Here is a 19,912-nt window from a genome sequence, read left to right on the forward strand (position 1 = left end):
TAAAAAATAAATTTAACTTACGTGGAAAATTACTTTACAGAGTCACCCAGTCTTAGCACTCTTGGAGTTCAGGGAGATTTAATATCAGAACACAGATGAATGTAAAATTGGTATGCAATATAAAATCTATCAAACAATTTGTTGACGAAAATAAGCCAAAATAGGAGCCAAAAATTATTGCCAAAATGAGAACTACTGGAGCTTGTGCCATGCCACCATATAGAATTGCTCTAAGTGCGATATGGAAATGATCCACAGAGTTACTTAAATTTGAAAAAAATGTCACTAAGCCACTCTTATTTTAAAAAGTTAACAAATGTTTTTCTTGTGTCCACTGAGCTAAAAAGCTTTAATCAGATTATGATAGCAGGAACTGGTTCCACCTGTATTTGTATACCCTGATGAAGGCTTGCAGCCAAAGTGTATTGATGTCACATGCGACAAGTTCTGCTCAGTGGATATACCATATTAGTAAGGACATTTGTAGCCTTTTTATAAGAAGACCACCACAGTGGCATTTTTCCAAAATATTGTTGATTAGCTGTTTGAATTCTGTGCATTTAATTTGCTTTGACATTTAAAAATAGATTTCTTTGTTTTAATCATGCATACACATTTAGTATTTAGAACATACACTATATTAAAATGAATCCGTATCATGCCCTATTTAAACAATCATTATTGTTCTTTAAAATAAAAAAGTAAAAAATGTATCTTACAGCTGCCGTGACTCTGGACCCTAATACTGCAGCCCCTTGGCTCTCTCTGTCGGAGGATCTGACCAGTGTGAGAGACACTGGAGTTCAACAGCAGCTCCCAGACAACCCTGAAAGGTTTGACTCCTGCGTTGATGTTTTGGGCTCCGAGGGATTTAACTCAGGAAAACACAGCTGGGAGGTAGAAGTAGGGAACCAACCTGCATGGGAGTTAGGAGTGATATATGAATCTACCAACAGGAAGAGGAGACCAGTTGCTGGCACAGTGAAAGGCTTTTGGGTTCTAAACCTGGCAAATGGTTACGAGTATGAAGCTTGTGCCATTTCAGTTCCGAATAAAACCTTGAAATTGAAGAGGAAACCCCAGAGGATCCGAGTACAGTTGGATTATGACAGAGGAGAGGTGTCCTTCTTTGACCCCTCTGACATGTTATTAATATGCACTTTTAAAACCAAGTTTACTGAGCGAATCTTCCCATATTTCTGCTTACACCCTGTTGGTAACCATGGAGCCTTGCGGATCTGCCCTGTGAAGGCTTCTGTAACACTGATGCCATGATGGACACAGAAAAGGCATCCATGACACAGCATTTAGAGTATTCCCTTTATATAACTCTAAATGTATTATTATTATTATTATTATTATTATTATTAGTAATGATATTAATAATATTAATAATAATGATAATCATAATAATAATCATAATAATATTTGATGTCGGACAGGACAATAATTAATAGAAAAAACAGTGATTGTTTATTATTACCTCTAAGTGCTTTAAAACCTTTCTGAAGGTTTTTATATACAGCATCATCTCTGTGTCTGTCTTTAAACTAAATCAGGGTAGCTTTTTCACTGTAAATTAGTTAGTCTGTCATTCTTGGCCACAATTGTACTAAAATAATATACTTCAATTATATACTATACTTTGTCTGCAGATTCATTTTCAAAAGATACTCATGATCTGACATGATTACGCACTAGATCTCAGAATATTGCATCTTGTGCATAATGAGAGAAAAATAAGGACCTTTCAGAAGTGCTGGTCGGGACTGAGATATCAGTGAAGTAGTGTTATCTGCATCTGACCACTAGGGGGCTCTGCAGGCACTCTAAACTGCACTCAGCACTTGCAGCGCATGAAGTTCTAATCTGAGTTACCTCTGAGCCATCAAGGGGAATTGTTTCCTGAGACAACAGACCAATAGAAAATGCATAGCATATGTAAATGTAAAATGAGGCGGATTCATGTTTTCATGCACCTGATTCAATAGAATTTACATTTTGAGATGGTACCTAATACCCAGTCACGTGCAATAAACTATGTTTTAAAATGTATCTAACTGTTACCATACATTGTATTTTACAACACACTACATTACTTTGTTTTTATTAAAAAAGGAAATAGTTCTGATGGTGCTTAAGGACTAAAATCTATCCATGTACTCCACACCTAAAGTAAGTCTGCACACATATTTCCAGATCCATGTTATCAACTTGAATTAATTACTGGGTTGAAAGATTTTTCATATCAAATGACCTATTGGTATCATGAGGATTTGTTTTTACAAAACATAAAAAATGTAAACAATTTGCAACCCAAAATGATGACATTCAGTCAAGTATTGGTCAAGTATTGACCAAACATTTTCAGGTCACTAATGCTTTTTTTACCTTCTGATTACAGTAACCCATGGTGAAGGCAGTACTGATATTGATCCCAGAAACCTTGAAGGTTTACTGGTGATTGGAGAGATGCCTAATTACCTCGATGTAATTCATATTTGTAAGATAGTTAACAAGGCAACCTTTATCAATGTAAGTCAGTCCCCCACTTCACAGTAGGGTCACTATATCAGTAGGGCCTGGATGAAATACTGTAATGATAGCATATATCTGTTCATTGGTGCCAGGTGTAGTAAGCTGTTAACTTGTATTATTATTATTATTGTTATTATTATTATTACTATTATTACTATTATTATTAGGGCCCAGAGAAACATAGTAGGGGCCTGAAAACAAACTCAATTAAGTGCGGAGGAACAATAGAATCAGTAGACCCTGTGGGTCTCCAGGATCATGGTTGCCCACCTCTGGACTATATAATTTTTTATAAACTGAGCCCCTGACTCAATTTTATAACTAAGATTTCCCTCAGTAGCCTGACCCCAGACACTGAAAGTGAGGGTCTGAGCTGAAACCAAAACTTCACAGAACAGTGCTCGACTGTGCTGATGATGATGTACCAAATGCATATACAGTATAACTTTGCAGCTCTGAAACTACTTAAGAGTTTTGGGGGAACTTCCCATAATCCACTGCCAATGTGTAGCACCCACACAGTAAAATGTGAACAGTAAAATGTTCAGTGTTAAATCAACATTGGACATTGGACCAATTGGACTCATGCATACTCTGTTAGAATTACATGAACACTGAAGTTTTTACTGTGCAGGCATGGCAGCCATTCAATGTCAGAAGGCTCACTCACACATTGCCTGAGGTGTCGAGGGAGAGAGGAATCTTGCTTGCTTCCTTCTTTCTAACTTATCGATACTTCTAGTGTTTGCTATATGGCTGGAGCAGACTAGGGTCTGCACCTGTTCCTGCATCGTGAAGACTAGCAGCTGTATCCCACTACTACTGACTCCCTTTGTGCTTAGCTAATAGCATAGCTGAGGCGCAAACCTGGGACTTCAATGGCCAGATTGCATTCAGAAAAAGCACCTTTATCAAAGAAGACATCTCAGAAAAGATTTTAATTTTTTTATTTAATTTGTTTTCTACAAAGCTAGTGAGTCACTCATCTTTCTAAAAAAGTGGAAGTTTGGTACAAAGGCTCAAAACCATAACTTGTGAAGGGAATAAGCTCCATCACAATTATGCCCTCTAATGGCGATATAAACCTAATCAATTGACTCTTTCACACATCAAACAGCCGTGTTCTCTAGCAGAAAAGGGAAGACCTTGTGCTTATGAACACACCCAATAGTGTGGTTTGATATTTATAATCAGGGTTATTCACACGCTGTTCATTTTTCACAGTGAATAAAACTATGCATGTACTTCTCTTGTCTGGCTGGAGATGACTCAGACAAGCAAAGCTTCCCGTTTCTCTCAGCCCTGGTAGGTGAAACCTCTTATTTGAGAGAGGTGAAATATTTTATTATGTTTTGTAGCTGGGGCCTCACATCTAGCCAGATTCTATACTCAAGCAGATTATTACATTGTGGTGCTTGCCTGGTAATCTGATGTTAAAAAAATAAGTTTAAAAAAAAACTGTGGTCCAGAATTTTTTTCTACATGAATGTGAATACCATTCAGCCTCCACACCTCTTCACGAATATTTCAAAGCACTACAACAGTAGTCACAATTCAGGTCAACATTCAGAACTTCATTCATGGCTTACAAGATGCTAATGTTCAACGTACACTTCCTGTAAACATTCAGTAGTTACAGTGACCTCCTCAGCCAGGGCTGAGCTACTGTACAACCAATACCAATGCCCAGATACAACCAGGATCAACTTCAGTGTTGGGACCAATAACATGAGTCACTGAGGACCAAACAACGTGAGTCACTGAGCACCAAACAAGTAAACAGTGCTAAAATCTATGTGAGTGGATGAACACGTTTTGAAATTATTTCATTCTAGTGTTTTCACCTTTTTCTTCTTCTACCTTTTATCATCCTTTTCCTACCTTTCCTGTCTTTATGGCCATTCTTTGAAGGAGGCATTGACCCAAAGTAGGTAACTCACTCTAGACATTAAATAACCAATGGCTCTAATGGTACTGTACAGAAGAGTAGAGGTTCTGACCTTTGTGCATTGGTCAAATTTTCTGTCTCTGGCCACCAAAGGGCTCCAACCCCTCACCCCACCATCACCACCGCAGGTTTGTCAGGACAAACCCTTGCATTCCTTAGCATTCCTTGACTTATCTGCCTGTGGTAACCTATCTGGCTAAACAAAATAAATTAAAAACTATAATATCTATGTCCGCGCTAGATTGGCTGCCTGTCCAGGGTATATTCCTGCCTCTCGACCAATGCATGCTGGGATAGGCTCCAGCACCCCCTGTGACCCTGCCCAGGAAATGCAGGTATAGATAATGGAAGGATAATTTATATCTATACCTCCACCTGTTCTTCCACCTCCATACAGATTCCACAAACATGTGGAACTCAACTCAACATCCTGTTACTCCTCATAAGTCCAATAAAAAATGAAAGAGACCTCCTGTTGATCGCATTGCCACCAGTATGCATTAACCACTTTTCCACAATGGACACAAGTGTAATTGTATATCACAGTACCTCATGTGTACATGTGAAAATATGTACCTGGCTGAATAAATGAGGGTCTTCTTTTGTTTGATATTGATATTCGTAGGACATTCTAATGCCACTTGGCGTATCCCTAAGCTTTTTGTGCCCAGTGAATTTATTTCTTCACACACACAGCAAAGACATTCAATGATAACACACACACGAACAAATAAGTCTAAATACATTGACACTGAGAGATCTACGTATATACATACAGGAATGCATGTACTCTAACACATACTATGACATACAGACACATTGACACTAATAATAAAGGTCAATCAACATCATAAACACAAATTCAAACATATACACATTCTCTCTCTCTCTTAAAATCTAACCATCATAAAAAAAACTTAATTGCATGCAATATGTCAACAGCCACTACTTTATATTGCAATAGTGTTTTATTGCATGTCATAACAACATGCTTTATCACAATTGTACACAATAGCACTCAGATAAGATAACAAAGGTAAATTTACATCTGACGATATCAAAGATGCAGAGGTCCTCCTCTTTGGCTGACCAGCAGTAAGATGACCAGGTCCATGCCACTCACCCATATTATCATTATCTAATGAATCTGGACACAGGTCCTAGGTCATGAAAAATGAATACACAGTCCAAAGACCAGCCTTATTTGAAGCCCCGGCTGAATCCACAGGAAAGCAAAAAATAAAAACTTTTGTGACCACCAAACACTTCACCGGCTACACCACTGATAATGCAAGGTAACACAGCTTCAAACACAGGTTCTCTGGCACATATGCACACACACACACACAAATATATATATTATTTGTTGTTAATTATAGTGTCATTAACCAGGCAACATTAGTACCACTCGCTAGCTAGCATTAGCCATAATGTAAACAAATGTTTGTTCGAGCCTTTCTTCTTTGTGACTTAACGATAAAAAGCGATTGACCGCCAATTTCTTATTATAGCTAGACATTTACTTTGCACTGTCATATAGCAAATAACGTGTGCTTTTGAAGTGGTTGCAAGCTGTTGCAAATTTAGTTTATGGCTGAAATAGTAAATCTTCTTTTTAATATTGCTTTGCTTTCATTTGTGGCCAACATTACAATGAAATTAAATGTTATCAGGCCTACTTACAATTTATTTACATTACATCAAGTTAATATTCAATTATGTATCGTTTATAATAATACGATATTCATATTTTACAATGATTTTTAATTTACCGTGGCTTATTAGAATTTAAAAAAGCCGAACCACTGAATTTTGATTTATAAGAGGGCATTTAGTGTTGTAAATGCAACTAACCCCAATTCTGAAAGATGCAGTTGATAAATATATGATTTCTTTGTTTTATAACAACAAATTTCCCCACTATTGTTGCCCAGTGGCCAGATTTATATAGGCTAAACGTAAAGCTAAAACACAGATTTTGTAATCAGAAGTGGGAAATTGATGTCCTCGTAATATTCACAACATTGTAGGCCTATGCAAGTAAACTGGAGAATGGTCTAATTTGGACTACAATGCTATAATTCAACTACATTAAATTCAGTCAAGTGGCTTATAGGCCAATCGCTTTTTACCGTTAAGTCACAAAGAAGAAAGGATCGAACAAACATTTGTTTACATTATGGCTGCAAAGACAGTCACACATATTTGGTATGCCAGAGACGATCTCGCGGTGAGTAATAGTTTCTATCGGAAAATTACCGATTTTCTGTGGGAGATATTTTGCAATTCTCTGTCTCCCCCTCTCTTCCCCTCCGGGGAGATGATGACACACCCTAAGTTTCGTCCAGGACTGGTGACGTCATCCAGCAGGTAGATATATACAGGTGGAAAGGGCAGGTAGATTCTCAGTCAACCATCGTACAGTGCTGAAGGAGTACCAATTTGGCTCTAAAGGAATTTTCATTTATAAACCGCTGATACTGCCGTCAAGTCTTATTCTTTATAAACTATTCTGTAACGTGTAACTACACACAGGGCTACAGATCGACAGCAGTTACACCGAAACCGGTTGGACTAGAGGAGAGGACAACTGCGAGAAGAACAGACCGCTCGTCTGCCGAAAGTGTGATTCTGAGCATTGTGCGCGGGACAGCCGCAAGGCCCACCTCGGATATCTTTTGAATTAGGACCGTCATTTTCAAGTTTGACAATGAAGTCGTTGGTTTTACTATTTGTTGTGGCTTTTGCAGTGGGGGCATACGCTCAATGTGAGTATTCTGATCTTTGCCTTTTGTGTTTTGGTCATAGGACCGAGATTGAAAATCTGTCGATATGCTTGCTCGTACTGCGTTATTGGGTCTTTTATGTGCTTTATTAAGACTGATTTCATCCATTTAAAATATTCCCCGCATCCTTAATGATGCGCATTATAACAGGCTTTATTTGTATCACATGAGAAGGCATGTACACAATTTTTGGCGTAACAAATTGGCCTTCAAAGGCCTACGGTTCTTTTTGTCCCCACATCTTTGCGGCAAACACGGGCTTTTTAAATTGGCCCGGATGTGCATTGACCTACCAGCTTAAACGACCAACGCCCAAATACACCTGAGTACGCCATTGAAGTCCTTGGGGATTCTGCTCTGTACAATAACACCATGTCTTGTATAGGTCTACAGTATACACGACTCAATTATTTACAATTCCCACTTATTTGGAAACAAAGTTGCTGGTCTTATGGAATTTTCCCGTTCGTATAGGTTCTTGCGACACTATGAAGTGGGCAACGTGCGACGGAACCCCATGTGAATGTTTCCTTATGGTTGGAAATGGCGAAAGACAAGTTCTGAACTGCACCACACGTAAGTGTTTTTTTTTTTTTTTTTTTTTGTATTTTTTGGTCGGGGGCAGGATGAAAATCCAAAATGGTTGCATATTTCATTTATGGAGTGCCAGTGTCGAATATCTAAGATGGTCAAGTGTCTACGTTTTGTGTAAGATAAATTTAATGGTAGAATTTTAGTGGCAGGCTACACTGATCATTGAAATTAATTGGAAAAATACAGCTAGATTGCTCTTGATTAATTTTCACTTTCTGTGAGGGTCTAGCTCTTGAGATGGCAGATGTGATTTGTAGAATGGCTAGGGTTTTCACTAACACTGGGCTGGACAAAACAGTTCTGCTTTGTTGGGGATTTGTGTTGCATCCATCCATTCATACATATGTATGAGGTTCATTATTTTGGATAGTATAGTAATAGAAAGGGGGTGATTTCTATGAACCCCTTAATGGGTACAGCTACATCAATGCCGGCCACTAATTTGACTGAATCAAATGATGTTTCTATTTACAAGAAGGTTCAAATCAGTGAGACAATGAGGTGTAGTAGTCTGGCCCCTTTGGCTGAACAAAGCTTTATTCTCCCATCTCTGCATTAAGGTAGAAGCATAAAGATTAGGAAAGGTGAAGGAAAGTGTCTGGTGTACTTACCCTCTCCCCTCTTGTTGCCAGTGATCCCCAAGTGTTTCCTGATGAAGGCAGAGATGTACCGTGCCAGGAAGGGCCTGTCCACCCGCTCGATTGGTGGGAAGCCAACGGAGACCGCCTTTGTGGACAACGATGGGATCTATGACCCAGAATGCGAGTCTAATGGGGTGTTCAAGGCCAAGCAGTGCAATAACACAGAGGAGTGCTGGTGCGTCAACAGCGCTGGGGTGCGTCGTACGGACAAGGGGGACAAGGACCTCAAGTGCGAAGAGCTGGTGGAGACTCAGTGAGTGCATTTACTACCCTCTTGCAGTGGGTGGGGCTACGGCTCAGACCTAAGTTGAGCCTATTGCTTCCGAGTCCCTTGTGCTAAGAATGCATTTACATTTGGTCAACCGTTTATGTTAAAATGTTGTAGAACTATGAATTGGAGTGAATAAACCTTAACTTGTTGAATGTAGAAGGGGAAATGGTGATGGGGAACGTGGCCTGAGGATGTTTAATTGTTTTGTTTTTTTTCTCCTGCAGTTGGCTGCGTTTGGAACTGAAGCACAAGGAGACTACAGATGCTGTGGATCCTGACAAACTGAAGGCGTATGTACTGTTCTTTGTACTGTACCTTTGCAACATGTAGGCATAGATCATGGCTAACGTTTGTGGCTTTTTTTAAACCTTGGTCATTAAGTTGCTCATAAATCTACAGAATAGTGCTCTTGTGCAGTTTGATTTGTTAATTTTTATTTTCTTTAACTTTTGCAGTGCCATTGCCACTGCTATTGAGGCCCGCTACCAGCTGGACAAGAAGTTTGTTGACAGTATTCAGGTAGGCATGTGACTGTGTGTACAGTTTAATGATACTGCTGTTTGGGATATTCATACTTTATGAAGGGTTTGAGTGCTCAGAATTCATTTGAATTTGGTCTTTTGTTCTTGTAGTACGACAAAGATGCTCGTCTTATTGTGGTGGATGTGAAGAAGAGTGTTGGTGACCGGAAGGCAGACCTGTCCCGTATGGCCTACTACATGGAGAAGGATGTAAGTTCTGAGATGGATTTTCACCTTTATTTTCAGGTGGAGCTTTTCAGAATGATGTTCTACAGGGTGGATGGGGCTCTGGGTGAGCAGTTGATTTGCTTGGAGGATTTTTGTAGGGATTGTATGTTTTGATTTGTGAATTCGTCCTTGCAGTCTGATTCACCTCCCTCCTCCCTTGTATAGATCAAGGTTCTACCACTCTTCAAAGACACTACGAAATTTGAGCCCAATGTTGGCGGCCAGAAGCTGGACCTTGAGAACATTCTGGTCTACTACGTGGATGAGAAGGCCCCCACCTTCACCATGAAGAGACTGACTGGTGGCGTGATTGCAGTCATCGTTGTGGTCGTCCTTGCAGTCATTGCAGGGCTGGTGGTTCTGGTGAGTAACTTATTTCCATTTAATAACTTACTCTTTCATGGGACAGAACTTAAGTGAGTGCATGTCATTTCCTTATAAGGAACAGTATGAGAACCTCTCAACCTTGAGAATTTTTACTTAGGCTTACTATGATCTTTGTTACTTCCTGAAATCATTTTTTTCTGAAAACATTTGGGAAAGTTAATAAGTGTTCAGGCAATGGTTGGCTAGACATTTTGTAACTGGTCTTTTGTTCTCTTTAGTTCCTGGCCAGGAGGAGGGAGCGTGCCAAGTATGAGAAGACTCAGGTGAGTTTTCAGATGCACCATGGGAAATGTAGGCCTGAAACCACTTCAGTGAGGATGTAGAGGTTTACTTGCTATTATGACTGCTCCACCTGAGATGGTGAAAGCAAGTGCAGATGACATTTGTTCTGTAGCACTTGGTTCACTTCAAGCTGTACTAAAGGAGAACATGCGTTAACTGGCTCTTCATGGGAACACTTTTTAAAACTTTTTTTTTCCTGCAGGTCCGAGAGCTGGATGAGATTCAGCAGGCTCTCTCGTGATTCCTGATGCCGTGAAACTGAAGGAAAGTCCATTGCCTGTTGGAGCACTGAAGGAAGAACCCTTGTTCAGGAGTTCGCACACCCTGTCACTCATTCATAAAGCTGGCTGCACCATTGTGTGTGGAGAAGAAATTTCCTTTTTATGGGAGGGCAACACCAAGAACAGTTTCCCTCTTGGCTAACATGTACTTTTCTAGTGTACTGTGGCATTCCAAAAGCTAATTTATATTCTGAAGATTTTTTCTTTTTCTTGAAGTGGTTTGTAATATGCTGCACTAGTTTAAAAAGCCAGATTGTACTGATGTCAGTTTTAGGCATTTGACATTGAGTCAATTTTAAATGTTTTTTTTTTTTGAGTGAAGTTTTGGGAGAGTGGTGTCTAAACTTTCTTGTTTTTGGTATTTGTTTTAAATGGTTTGTAATAAAAATGTCAAATTTACTCCTGTTTGTTGTGGTCAATGGTAGTCACATTGTCTTTGTGGATCGTGAGTTTCTGTGGATTGTTAAATTGTACATTTGCCTATGACCATTATTTAAACCTGCCTAAATGTACTGGTTTAGTGAGGCTTAAAAAGGATTTGACTGCCCTGTCATTCAGGATATAGACCAGATGACCTTGGGTTCACTGAGCTGATCCCAGATTGGCTGAGGGGGAGAGGGATGAGGAAATGAGACTAACACATGGCACAACTGAATTTACATGGGTTTACATTTTTTTTTCTAAATGGTGCACATTGGCTAGACCTAATTTATAAAATGTGTATATTCACACCTGCATAAAATATTTTAAAGAATTGCAATTGTGAACATTTTTATTTGTAATGCATACATTTTTAAATTATAGAGCCTTACGTTGGCTGGGTTTAAATATGGTTTGCTGAATTTGGCCCCTGGGCTGTCCACTGACACTACTCCAGTAATTTGTATCTTCCTGCTGTTTTCATTTCATTATGTAATGGAATTGGCACATTAGAATGTCTGACTCAAAGTGAAAACGATAAACTGGAAGAGCAGACCAATTTATGAACACTTATTGTAAAATTTTAATCCAGGAAATTGCCATTACCACAAATACATTACACGTGGAGAGTACGAAAATTTTAAAAAGTACAACTGCTAAATGTAACTAACTGCTACATGTTGTTAAAACATGGTTATTTGATAAGTAAACGAAACATGGATGTGCCCATTACGATAAGAACTGAGCGCGAAAGTGTCGTCATTTCAGTTTCCCCGGCAACGTATCCCTTTCCCTTTGACCCCATGCTTATGGCTTGGCGGGAGATTCCAGCATGGCGGTGCAACCAAAGCAGAACCTGTCCATGGACAGCGCATCAGAGCATGGATTTCTGAATTTTTATTTCTCCATGCCCGAAAAACCTGACACTACTGTGCGGCTATTCGATCGAAATGAGTACTATACAGTCCACGGGAAAGATGCGCTTTTTGCAGCGAAAGAGGTTTTCAAAACTAACGGAGTCATTAAAAATCTCGGCTCAGGTAACTTACGCTTTATCTGCCATAATTACAGATAATAGTTTCTAGCTAGCTAACTAGTTGGTTTTTTTTTTTTTACTAACCAGTAAGCTAGTGGGCAACGTTAGTCTGTTTTCGACAATTGGCTGTTGGCTAGTTAGTTCACTTGGCTATCAGGTTCTGTTAGTAACGTTAAGCTTTGTAAACGCGGTATGAATAGACAACATCTGGGTTTTCCTGTTAGGCTATGTATTTGGGTGTTTTACAAACAAACCGTAATTTAAATTGTTTTCACAATGCAAGCTGGACGGCATTTTGGCTAGCTAAATTTTAAAACTAACCAGCGAGCCAATTAGCTTGTCAAAATAGAACTCAGTAGTAGTTGCCATGTGAAGTATAGCTAAGTTGGCCAGCTAGACAGATCACTGTAGCTAGCGTAGGTTAATTCAAAATTAATATTAAACGTTTCCCGTTGTCATATGTGACTGTATTACCACCTGAACATAGTCAGCGAACTGTTATTTTCGCAAATTGCGATTTGCTACAGCCTAAACAGCTAAGACGTAGACGTGTAATGTTTTAATGTTAGCTATAGGTAGTTTACTAATCTTAGCCGTCTTGTGGAAGGCCAAGCAGGCACCTTAACGACCTTCTAGGTAGTTCAGAAGTGAGTGCTTTTATATAGGGAGACTTATGTGACCTATGTATATGTATATAGATGCATGCTTGCGGGACCCAGTCCGATGTCTGTCCCTTCCTGTTCAGGGAGCAGGAAGCTGGAGAGTGTGGTTCTCAGTAAGATGAACTTTGAGTCGTTCGTGCGGGACCTGCTTCTGGTGCGGCAGTACAGAGTGGAGGTTTACAGGAACAAGGGCTCCAGTAAGGAGCATGACTGGCAGCTGACCTACAAGGTACCTGAGGGGGGAGGGAGAGCGTTTATGTACAGGGTATGGAGGGTTATGTGGCTCTGGTAATGGGAGTGGTGGTGTTTTTGTGTTTGTAATGGTGAGTGGCAGCTGGGGTCAGGGTGTTGTGTTTGTGAATGTTGTGGGTTTTTTGAGAAACCCCAGGTAATCACTGCCACTTTTTTCTGCTTTGTTCTCTCCCTGTCCCTCTTCCCCAATTTTCCCAAACTCCCTCCTTATCTCTCATCTTATCCCCCTCCTCTAACTACCCATCCTTCTCCTTTCTCTTCATACTCGGCTCTCATCCTAACAAACCCTGTGCTCTTCTTCCCTTGTCACTGTATATATTCCACTTGTCCTTACCTTTCCTTTTTATTCACTCTTCTGTACTATTCTCTCATTACATCATGTACTCTTCTTTTTCTCCTGTGTCATTTCCTGAACACTCTCTCTCTCTCTCTCTCTCTCTCCCCCTCTCTCCCTCTCTCCCTCTCCCTCTCCCTCCCTCTTCCTCTCCCTCCCTCCCTGCCCAGGCGTCTCCTGGTAATCTGACCCAGTTTGAGGAGATCCTCTTTGGGGGAGCTGGGGGGTCTGGGGCAGCAGCAGCGGGCGTGGTCGGGGTGCGCCTGGGTTCCGGCGATGGGCAGCGCATGGTGGGCGTGGGCTACGTTGACTCCACCCTGCGGAAGCTCGGGGTGTGCGAGTTCCCGGACAATGACCAGTTCTCCAATCTGGAGGCTCTGCTGGTGCAGATCGGCCCCAAGGAGTGTGTACTGCCTGGGGGTGACAGTGCTGGGGACATCGGCAAGCTCCGACAGGTACACGCCTATTGCACACACGCATGTACATACACATGTGCACACTAACACATGAGTGTGAGTATATAAATGTACATATATATGTACACACACTTAAATATTCTCACTCAGGCTGTGCATATGAAAATTTGCACATACACACACAGCATTTTTCAGATGTTCTGGTGGAGTGAGGTGCTTCTGTACATTAATTTGACTGTATCTTTCTGTCTGTGAAGCATGCGGTAGGAAGTCTAAATGTGCATAGTGTGTGTGTGTTTGAAGGTACCTGTGTGTGTGTGTGTTTCTCTCTGTCAGAGAGTCTGTGTGTGTGTCTGTGTGTCTCTCTCTCTCAGAGAGCCTGTGTGTGAAGCTGTGTTGCCTTGTGTTATAGGTGGTGCAGCGTGGGGGCATTCTTCTTTCGGACAGGAAGAAGGCAGAATTTAACACTAAGGATATGGTGCAGGATCTCAATCGCCTGCTCAGAGCCAGGAAGGGTGAGACCGTGTCTAGCGCTGCCCTGCCTGAGATGGAGAAACAGGTTAGCAACAAATGTGAGGAGAAGAGGGAGGGGCAGGAATAGTGATGGGAGGGGTGGATTTAATACATCTAGCAGTGATGGGAGAGGTGGGGTTAATACAGTCAGCAGTGATGGGAGGGGCGGGGTTAGTACAACCAGCAGTAATTGGAGGGGTGGACTCAAGATACCTGGTTGTCTTGGGTGAACTAGGCTTCTTCTTCCCTCAACTTCCCCCCTTTTTGGCCTGTATAAGTGTGCATGTATTTGTATATTAACCTTTTATTTTGTATCAAAAGCATTGAACATAAGGTTACCTTATTAAATATAGTATATTCCAAAGTCTAGCAAATGAGCAAATTGCCATTGTGTTAATTGTCTCATGACTGTGTGTCTTGTTCTGTATGAACACACCATTGCACCTGAGCATAATTTTTTTTTATGTATAAAATTTTACTAGGTTGCCATGTCATCTCTGGCGGCAGTCATCAAGTATCTGGAACTGCTCTCCGACGAGGCCAACTTTGGCTCCTTCCAGTTGACGACCTTCGACCTCAGCCAGTACATGCGTCTCGACAACGCCGCTGTCCAGGCCCTCAACCTCTTCCAGGTGAGAGGTCACGGCACTGAGCTGCTCGCTGTCCGGCTTCGCTGTCCGAGTTTTAGGATCAGGGCCATGTATGTCTTCAGCACAAACTTCTGTTTGCAATGGGTACATGCCACAACATTGGTGTGTCAGAGTCAGTCCCAAAAGGGCTAAAATTTGCGTGTCACTCTTCCGGAATTAAAAGAATGACGAGTCACAGCAAATGTTGCAGCGCAAGGCACAGACACCCCTTTTGCAGCAATATAAACATATGGAGAAACGTGAGCTGTGAGACTCGCCTCAGCTAATGCCCTCTGGTAACCAAATGAGGCCTTTGCATATTGTGCTCATTCCATAGCTCCTGAGGAATGCTTTGCAGGCCCTGCCATTGCTGCTTGCCTCTGAAAGCTTCCCCCCCGTACCTGTTGAACATGAATTTAACAGCTTTCTGTTGGACAAGCCATGGCGGTTTCTCATTTCTTCTTCGCTTTCTTTGTTTCCATTGAAGGAACAACTAAGCCCGTACTTCCTGCTAAGAATTTGAGTGGGTCTTCAGTGTTTCCTGTGGGATTTTTTCCATCAGGGGCCTATGGGTTTCGCGAGGGTTCTGAGGTTTATGGTGCACTTGTACACGGAGCTGAGCGCGTAGCTCGGAACTTTACTACAGCAGATTCGAGCCTCAGCTGCCTCAACAGCGTTCGTGCCAACATCTGTTTCACACGTACCACAAAGCCAGTCACCCCTCACTCGCATGTGTTTACCACTCGCTACGGACGAGCTGTGGTAGTGAACACCACTCCAAGTGACTGCCATAAAGCTTAAAGAACTAATGACGACCGAAAACGTTGAATATTGCAGGTTGACTTAAAAGCAAAAGTAAATGAGCGTGGCAATTTAGGAAAGTTTCCTGCCTGTATATGCACAATATGGCTAACTATTAACGTTCTGCTGGTAGTAGTGTCGAGGAAGAATTGTTTTGCAAGATAATGTACGCTACGCTTTTTGTTTCAACAAAGTTATTCTGAGCCAATGGGACCATTTGCATCTAAGAATAGCTTTAAAATAATAATAATAATAATAATTCTAGCAGCGGGGCCCAGAATTTAGCAGTGCTGCTGCATCACTGTTGCCTTTGTTGAAAACGCAGGCCTTAATGTCACGAAAAGGCTTAAGTGGCTTTGAAGGGAAATGCTTCAAAGTTTTGTTGGCCTTTTGTTCCTTTTTCAGAAGCTATTTTCTTAGAGCAGTTTGTGGTTTCTATTCTGTCAAAAACGAAGGTTAGTAGAGGAACTTAACTGCTGCCTCGTCCTGAAGCGTGTTTTAAGTGTAGCGACAAGCCCTGTGGCATGGTGTGGAGTCATTCCCTTGCCAATCATGTGACCTCAGCCTCTGTTCGCAACACTATTGATAGCAGTGTTGAGGTGGGCAAACAAGTGATTTTTAAAAATATATATTTTTTTTTGGCTGTAGATGACCATCGAGGTACTGGTCAGTCAGTCTGCCCCTCAGTCTGTATGCTATTGGCCAACGCGTCCCTCCCTTCCCAGGGTTCCCCTGACGACACGACGGGGACGCACTCCCTGGCCGGCCTACTGAATAAATGCAGGACCCCACAGGGACAGCGACTGGTCAACCAGTGGATCAAACAGCCCCTGATGGACCACAACAAGATCGAAGAGAGGTGAGGGCATGGCCCGGGGTAGGACCTCCGTGTAACTGTGCAGTCATTCTTGAATTTACTGGTCTAGGTGGAAATGAGCTTTAGGGGTTTTAAAATGGTGTCTATGGCAAACGGTGTGTAGAGTGAACAGACCTGTAGGGCTGGGCAATAAACCATATTGACGATTTGTTTTCGATGAAGTATATCTTGTGGCCTGAAGTTTGGATGTTTACTACCGCATCAGGTACGATTAAAGAAAAAAAGTAGTAAGAAAGCAGAATGCTTTTTTTTGTTTTTTTTGCACTTGAAAAGACATTAATAATTGTTGTTTGTCACCCAGCCTTAAGTGGTATGTGATCCAGCAAAAAACATACAAAGAACTGAAATGTTTTTTGGGTCACCAACTGCTCCAAGTTTTTTGGTTTTACACGAAACTTTTTGGTTGATTAATTGCCCGTCTGTTTGATGATTAAATCCAGACAGAACCTCCCTTTCTCATAGTGTTAATACAAACAAACATATAAATACAATTGTTTATTGCCTGTTGGGTATTGGAAAGTCCCTGTGTAACCATGTTAAGAGTGACAGAGCGCTGACTGCAGTCAGAGATCTCCCTCAATTGCAGGGCTGGGGTCAGGATTGAGGCGCGGCTAACAGTGGATTCAGGAGAAGCTAACAGAGGATTGAGGAGAGGCTAATAGTGCTCGGTTGCTTCAGTTGAGACCATTTGTTGGCCGATTTTAGTGGCAATCCACAATTTCTTCATATTACAAAGAACATATTTGCTACTTTCTCACGATGGGATTTTTATAACAACATTTTTCAATGTGTTTGCGTTAGTAAATGGCTGCTCTGTGTGCTGTTTTCCACTGGTGATGTCGGGTTCCACATTCCCACCACAAATGCGGAAGAGCATGTGCATAAAATCAGAGACCCTCCCCCAGGATCTCTGCTAATTTGCAAAGAAGACGACTGTGGAAAGTTTTGCTAAACAAAGCTAGTTGTGGTTGCATAGGCCTACACATTCAAAATGGCTGAACAATCAACGGAAAGAACACCATCTTCAGATAATAACCCACCAGCAAATCTGGACATTTTAAAGCTTTTTGTCGATATAAGATACATACTTTGATAAAAAGGAAATGGCTCTGAAATGGCTTAACTTAATGTAAACAGCTTATAGTTAGTACAATCAGGTGTGCAGAAATGTGCATATCCTCTTTTAGGAGCTGACTCAAGTAAATTTTCCAAGTATATTCCCCGTTTTGTTGGAGTGTATGGGTCCTGACTCTTGTGTAAGTCAGACTTGAGTGATGCTCAGTGGCATGACACAATGTTGCCACTGGAAGTAAATAACATCAAACATGGAACTTTGGAACATTCTCCGAAGGAGAATGACAAACCAACAGGGCTCAAAAACCAAAGTCAACCTTGTAACTGCTTTTACTTGCTTAAAAAAATGGAGATACACCATAAAAACAGATATAAAATACTAAACACAGGTGAGTGGGTGAGGTTGAGGACAGATGAGACTTTGATTGTAAAGAGAGGACCACAGCAAAGCTAATCCTGCATTGTATGCCTTTAAACTATGGTGAATAAGATTCCCTCAAGAGAAATAGTTTTGTTCATTAAAGATACTTAGAAAAAGTACTAAAACTATTTAAAAAATGCTTGCAGCACATGCAGTGTTAACAATAATACAAACTAACATGACTTAAAAAAATAAAAAAAATAAAAAAAAAACGAATTGTGATGATAAAAAAAATGCATTAAAAATAACATGCCAAGTATGTTAAGAATGTTTCTAAAGGCAGTTTTTGAGCAGCCCACAAAAATCCGCTGGTGGACTGCAAGCAGAAGAATGCTTTTGGTGTTAACCGACATGCAACGATAGGCACGCTTCTGTACCGCTACTCTAGAATGCCAGAGAATTCCAGAGGTAGAATTCCAGAAGGCTAGCTCATTACTTCCGTCCTTCATGTCTGCCAAACCGATACGTCTGCTACATGCTACATGGTTATGCAGTCGACTGGCCGAGTCTTAAAGAAACTAATTTGGCTGCACAAAAAACGTGCAGTATAAGCGCAACACGATATTCCCAATGTAGCTTAAGTTTGTATCTTCTAAAAAATAATATTGAATATTAGAATAATATTTTATATATCACCCAGCCGTAAGCTGAAGTGACATCATACTTGTGCTGTCTGACATCGATACCTAACGCAACCTCCTCCTCCTTTTTTTATTTTTATGGAGTTGTGGATAAAAAAAATAGTGAAAGTGAGCGTATCTGCTTACCTCGTATTTACACTGTCCGACATTGTTACCTATACTGATTTGTCATGTCACTAACAGTGAAACTTATCAAGTGTAACCATGTGTTGAACCCTGTTGCTCAGTATTACCATGTCGGCATTGCTGACAGTCTCCAGGCTTGCACCCCAAGCGGACCAATGACTCTCTGTTTGGAGGTGGAGCTTCCTTTTGAATGCAACTCTGGAATTTGGAATGTGAAAAAAAAACTGTTGTGACCACCAATAACCACAGGTGTCGCCAAATCGACCAAAACTGAAGATTTTGAGATAGACACTTTAATTTTGGTGTTGCCGGGATTGTCGGGACATCCCGCTACAGCAACAGGTTCCAACTGGTCCCAAAAGTGGGGGCTTAATAGTCCCTCCAGGAGTGTTTTTGTGATTGTTGCAATCAAAAATGCTTGATTTTGCAGAGGCTTTTCTCAAAAATTGCGATGCAATTTGCGAAGTTTTATGTAATTTTTTTTGCGGGAAAATTGCGGGGTTTGGCCAAAATTGCAAGTTGAGGAAAAAATTAGCGATTTTTAAAAGAACTAGGATACTACCTAATGAAGAAAGTGTCATGTAATCACTTCCTATGATAATAAGCATACTGCAAATCACAGAAATAGCTGGAAATATTTTAGTTCTCATCTTTTTTAAAAGTTTTCTGACCATAAAGAACCATGGGCTCAAAGTTACAAAAGTCATAAAAGTGACATAGCTTTACAAAACAGGCAGCCTGTGACTGCAATATAGAATACATAGGCTACATCTTCTGTAAAAATAAGTGCTTTAAATGCTTTTTAAATAGTATTAATTCAACACATAGGCCTACTGTATGCACAAAAACAAAGTGCAATCTCTTACAACTGTAAGGGTGTATAAAACTCATGTAATTCAACACATACTGTTTTGGTAGCCTAATTCTCATGATAAGACCACATTTCTCATAAACCCCATCACTTCCTGTTTTGCCGTTTGTTTTGATGATGAGAGGAGAGGTTGAAGAGCCTTGCCAACTGTAAATGAGGAGTTATTTTAATACAAAGTTTCCGAACAGACTTTTGGAGTAAACCAAGTTGTATGCAGTGATGGACGGTCTTTCCCAGCGGAGCAACAAGTAACGTAACACAGGTCGAGCTACGGCTATGCTTGCTAATTATGCTAGATAGCAGTGTTGATAACAGAGATTGTCCGAAGGAGCCGCCTGCCAACAAAGATATTGTTTGATCAG

General features: G+C 40.8%; 3 protein-coding genes across 4 annotated transcripts in view; all 3 read left to right on the forward strand.

Annotated features, from left to right (window-relative positions):
* The window catches only part of LOC135242601 (uncharacterized), a 30,127-nt gene extending 28,486 nt beyond the window's left edge, over window positions 1-1,641 (forward strand). Inside the window, exon 23 of the mRNA XM_064313755.1 lies at window positions 722-1,641. Coding sequence (XP_064169825.1) covers window positions 722-1,275 — 554 coding nt within the window. The 3' untranslated portion in view covers window positions 1,276-1,641. The remainder of the gene's footprint in view (window positions 1-721) is intronic.
* A 5,259-nt stretch (window positions 1,642-6,900) lies between these two features.
* Window positions 6,901-10,876, forward strand: LOC135247541 (tumor-associated calcium signal transducer 2-like). Its single transcript, XM_064321088.1, has 9 exons — window positions 6,901-7,254; window positions 7,747-7,848; window positions 8,499-8,760; window positions 9,003-9,068; window positions 9,234-9,297; window positions 9,411-9,509; window positions 9,693-9,890; window positions 10,133-10,177; window positions 10,399-10,876. The coding sequence occupies exons 1-9, from the start codon at window positions 7,197-7,199 to the stop codon at window positions 10,435-10,437; spliced, it is 933 nt and encodes a 310-aa protein (XP_064177158.1). The 5' UTR covers window positions 6,901-7,196; the 3' UTR covers window positions 10,438-10,876.
* A 790-nt stretch (window positions 10,877-11,666) lies between these two features.
* On the forward strand, window positions 11,667-16,431 carry msh2 (mutS homolog 2 (E. coli)). 2 transcript variants are annotated; one of them, XM_064321086.1, is made up of 6 exons: window positions 11,667-11,937; window positions 12,679-12,824; window positions 13,352-13,636; window positions 14,010-14,156; window positions 14,593-14,742; window positions 16,266-16,430. In XM_064321086.1, exons 1-6 carry the CDS (start codon window positions 11,730-11,732, stop codon window positions 16,401-16,403), a joined length of 1,074 nt encoding a protein of 357 aa, XP_064177156.1. In that variant the 5' UTR covers window positions 11,667-11,729; the 3' UTR covers window positions 16,404-16,430. The 2 variants fall into 2 exon arrangements, with proteins under 2 accessions (XP_064177156.1, XP_064177157.1); XM_064321087.1 differs by lacking the exon at window positions 11,667-11,937 and adding an exon at window positions 12,076-12,580 and having other exon boundaries at window positions 16,266-16,431.
* The last annotated feature ends 3,481 nt before the right edge of the window (window positions 16,432-19,912 follow it).

The sequence above is a fragment of the Anguilla rostrata genome, chromosome 2 (genome assembly GCF_018555375.3).
Source record: "Anguilla rostrata isolate EN2019 chromosome 2, ASM1855537v3, whole genome shotgun sequence".
NCBI lineage: Eukaryota > Metazoa > Chordata > Actinopteri > Anguilliformes > Anguillidae > Anguilla > Anguilla rostrata.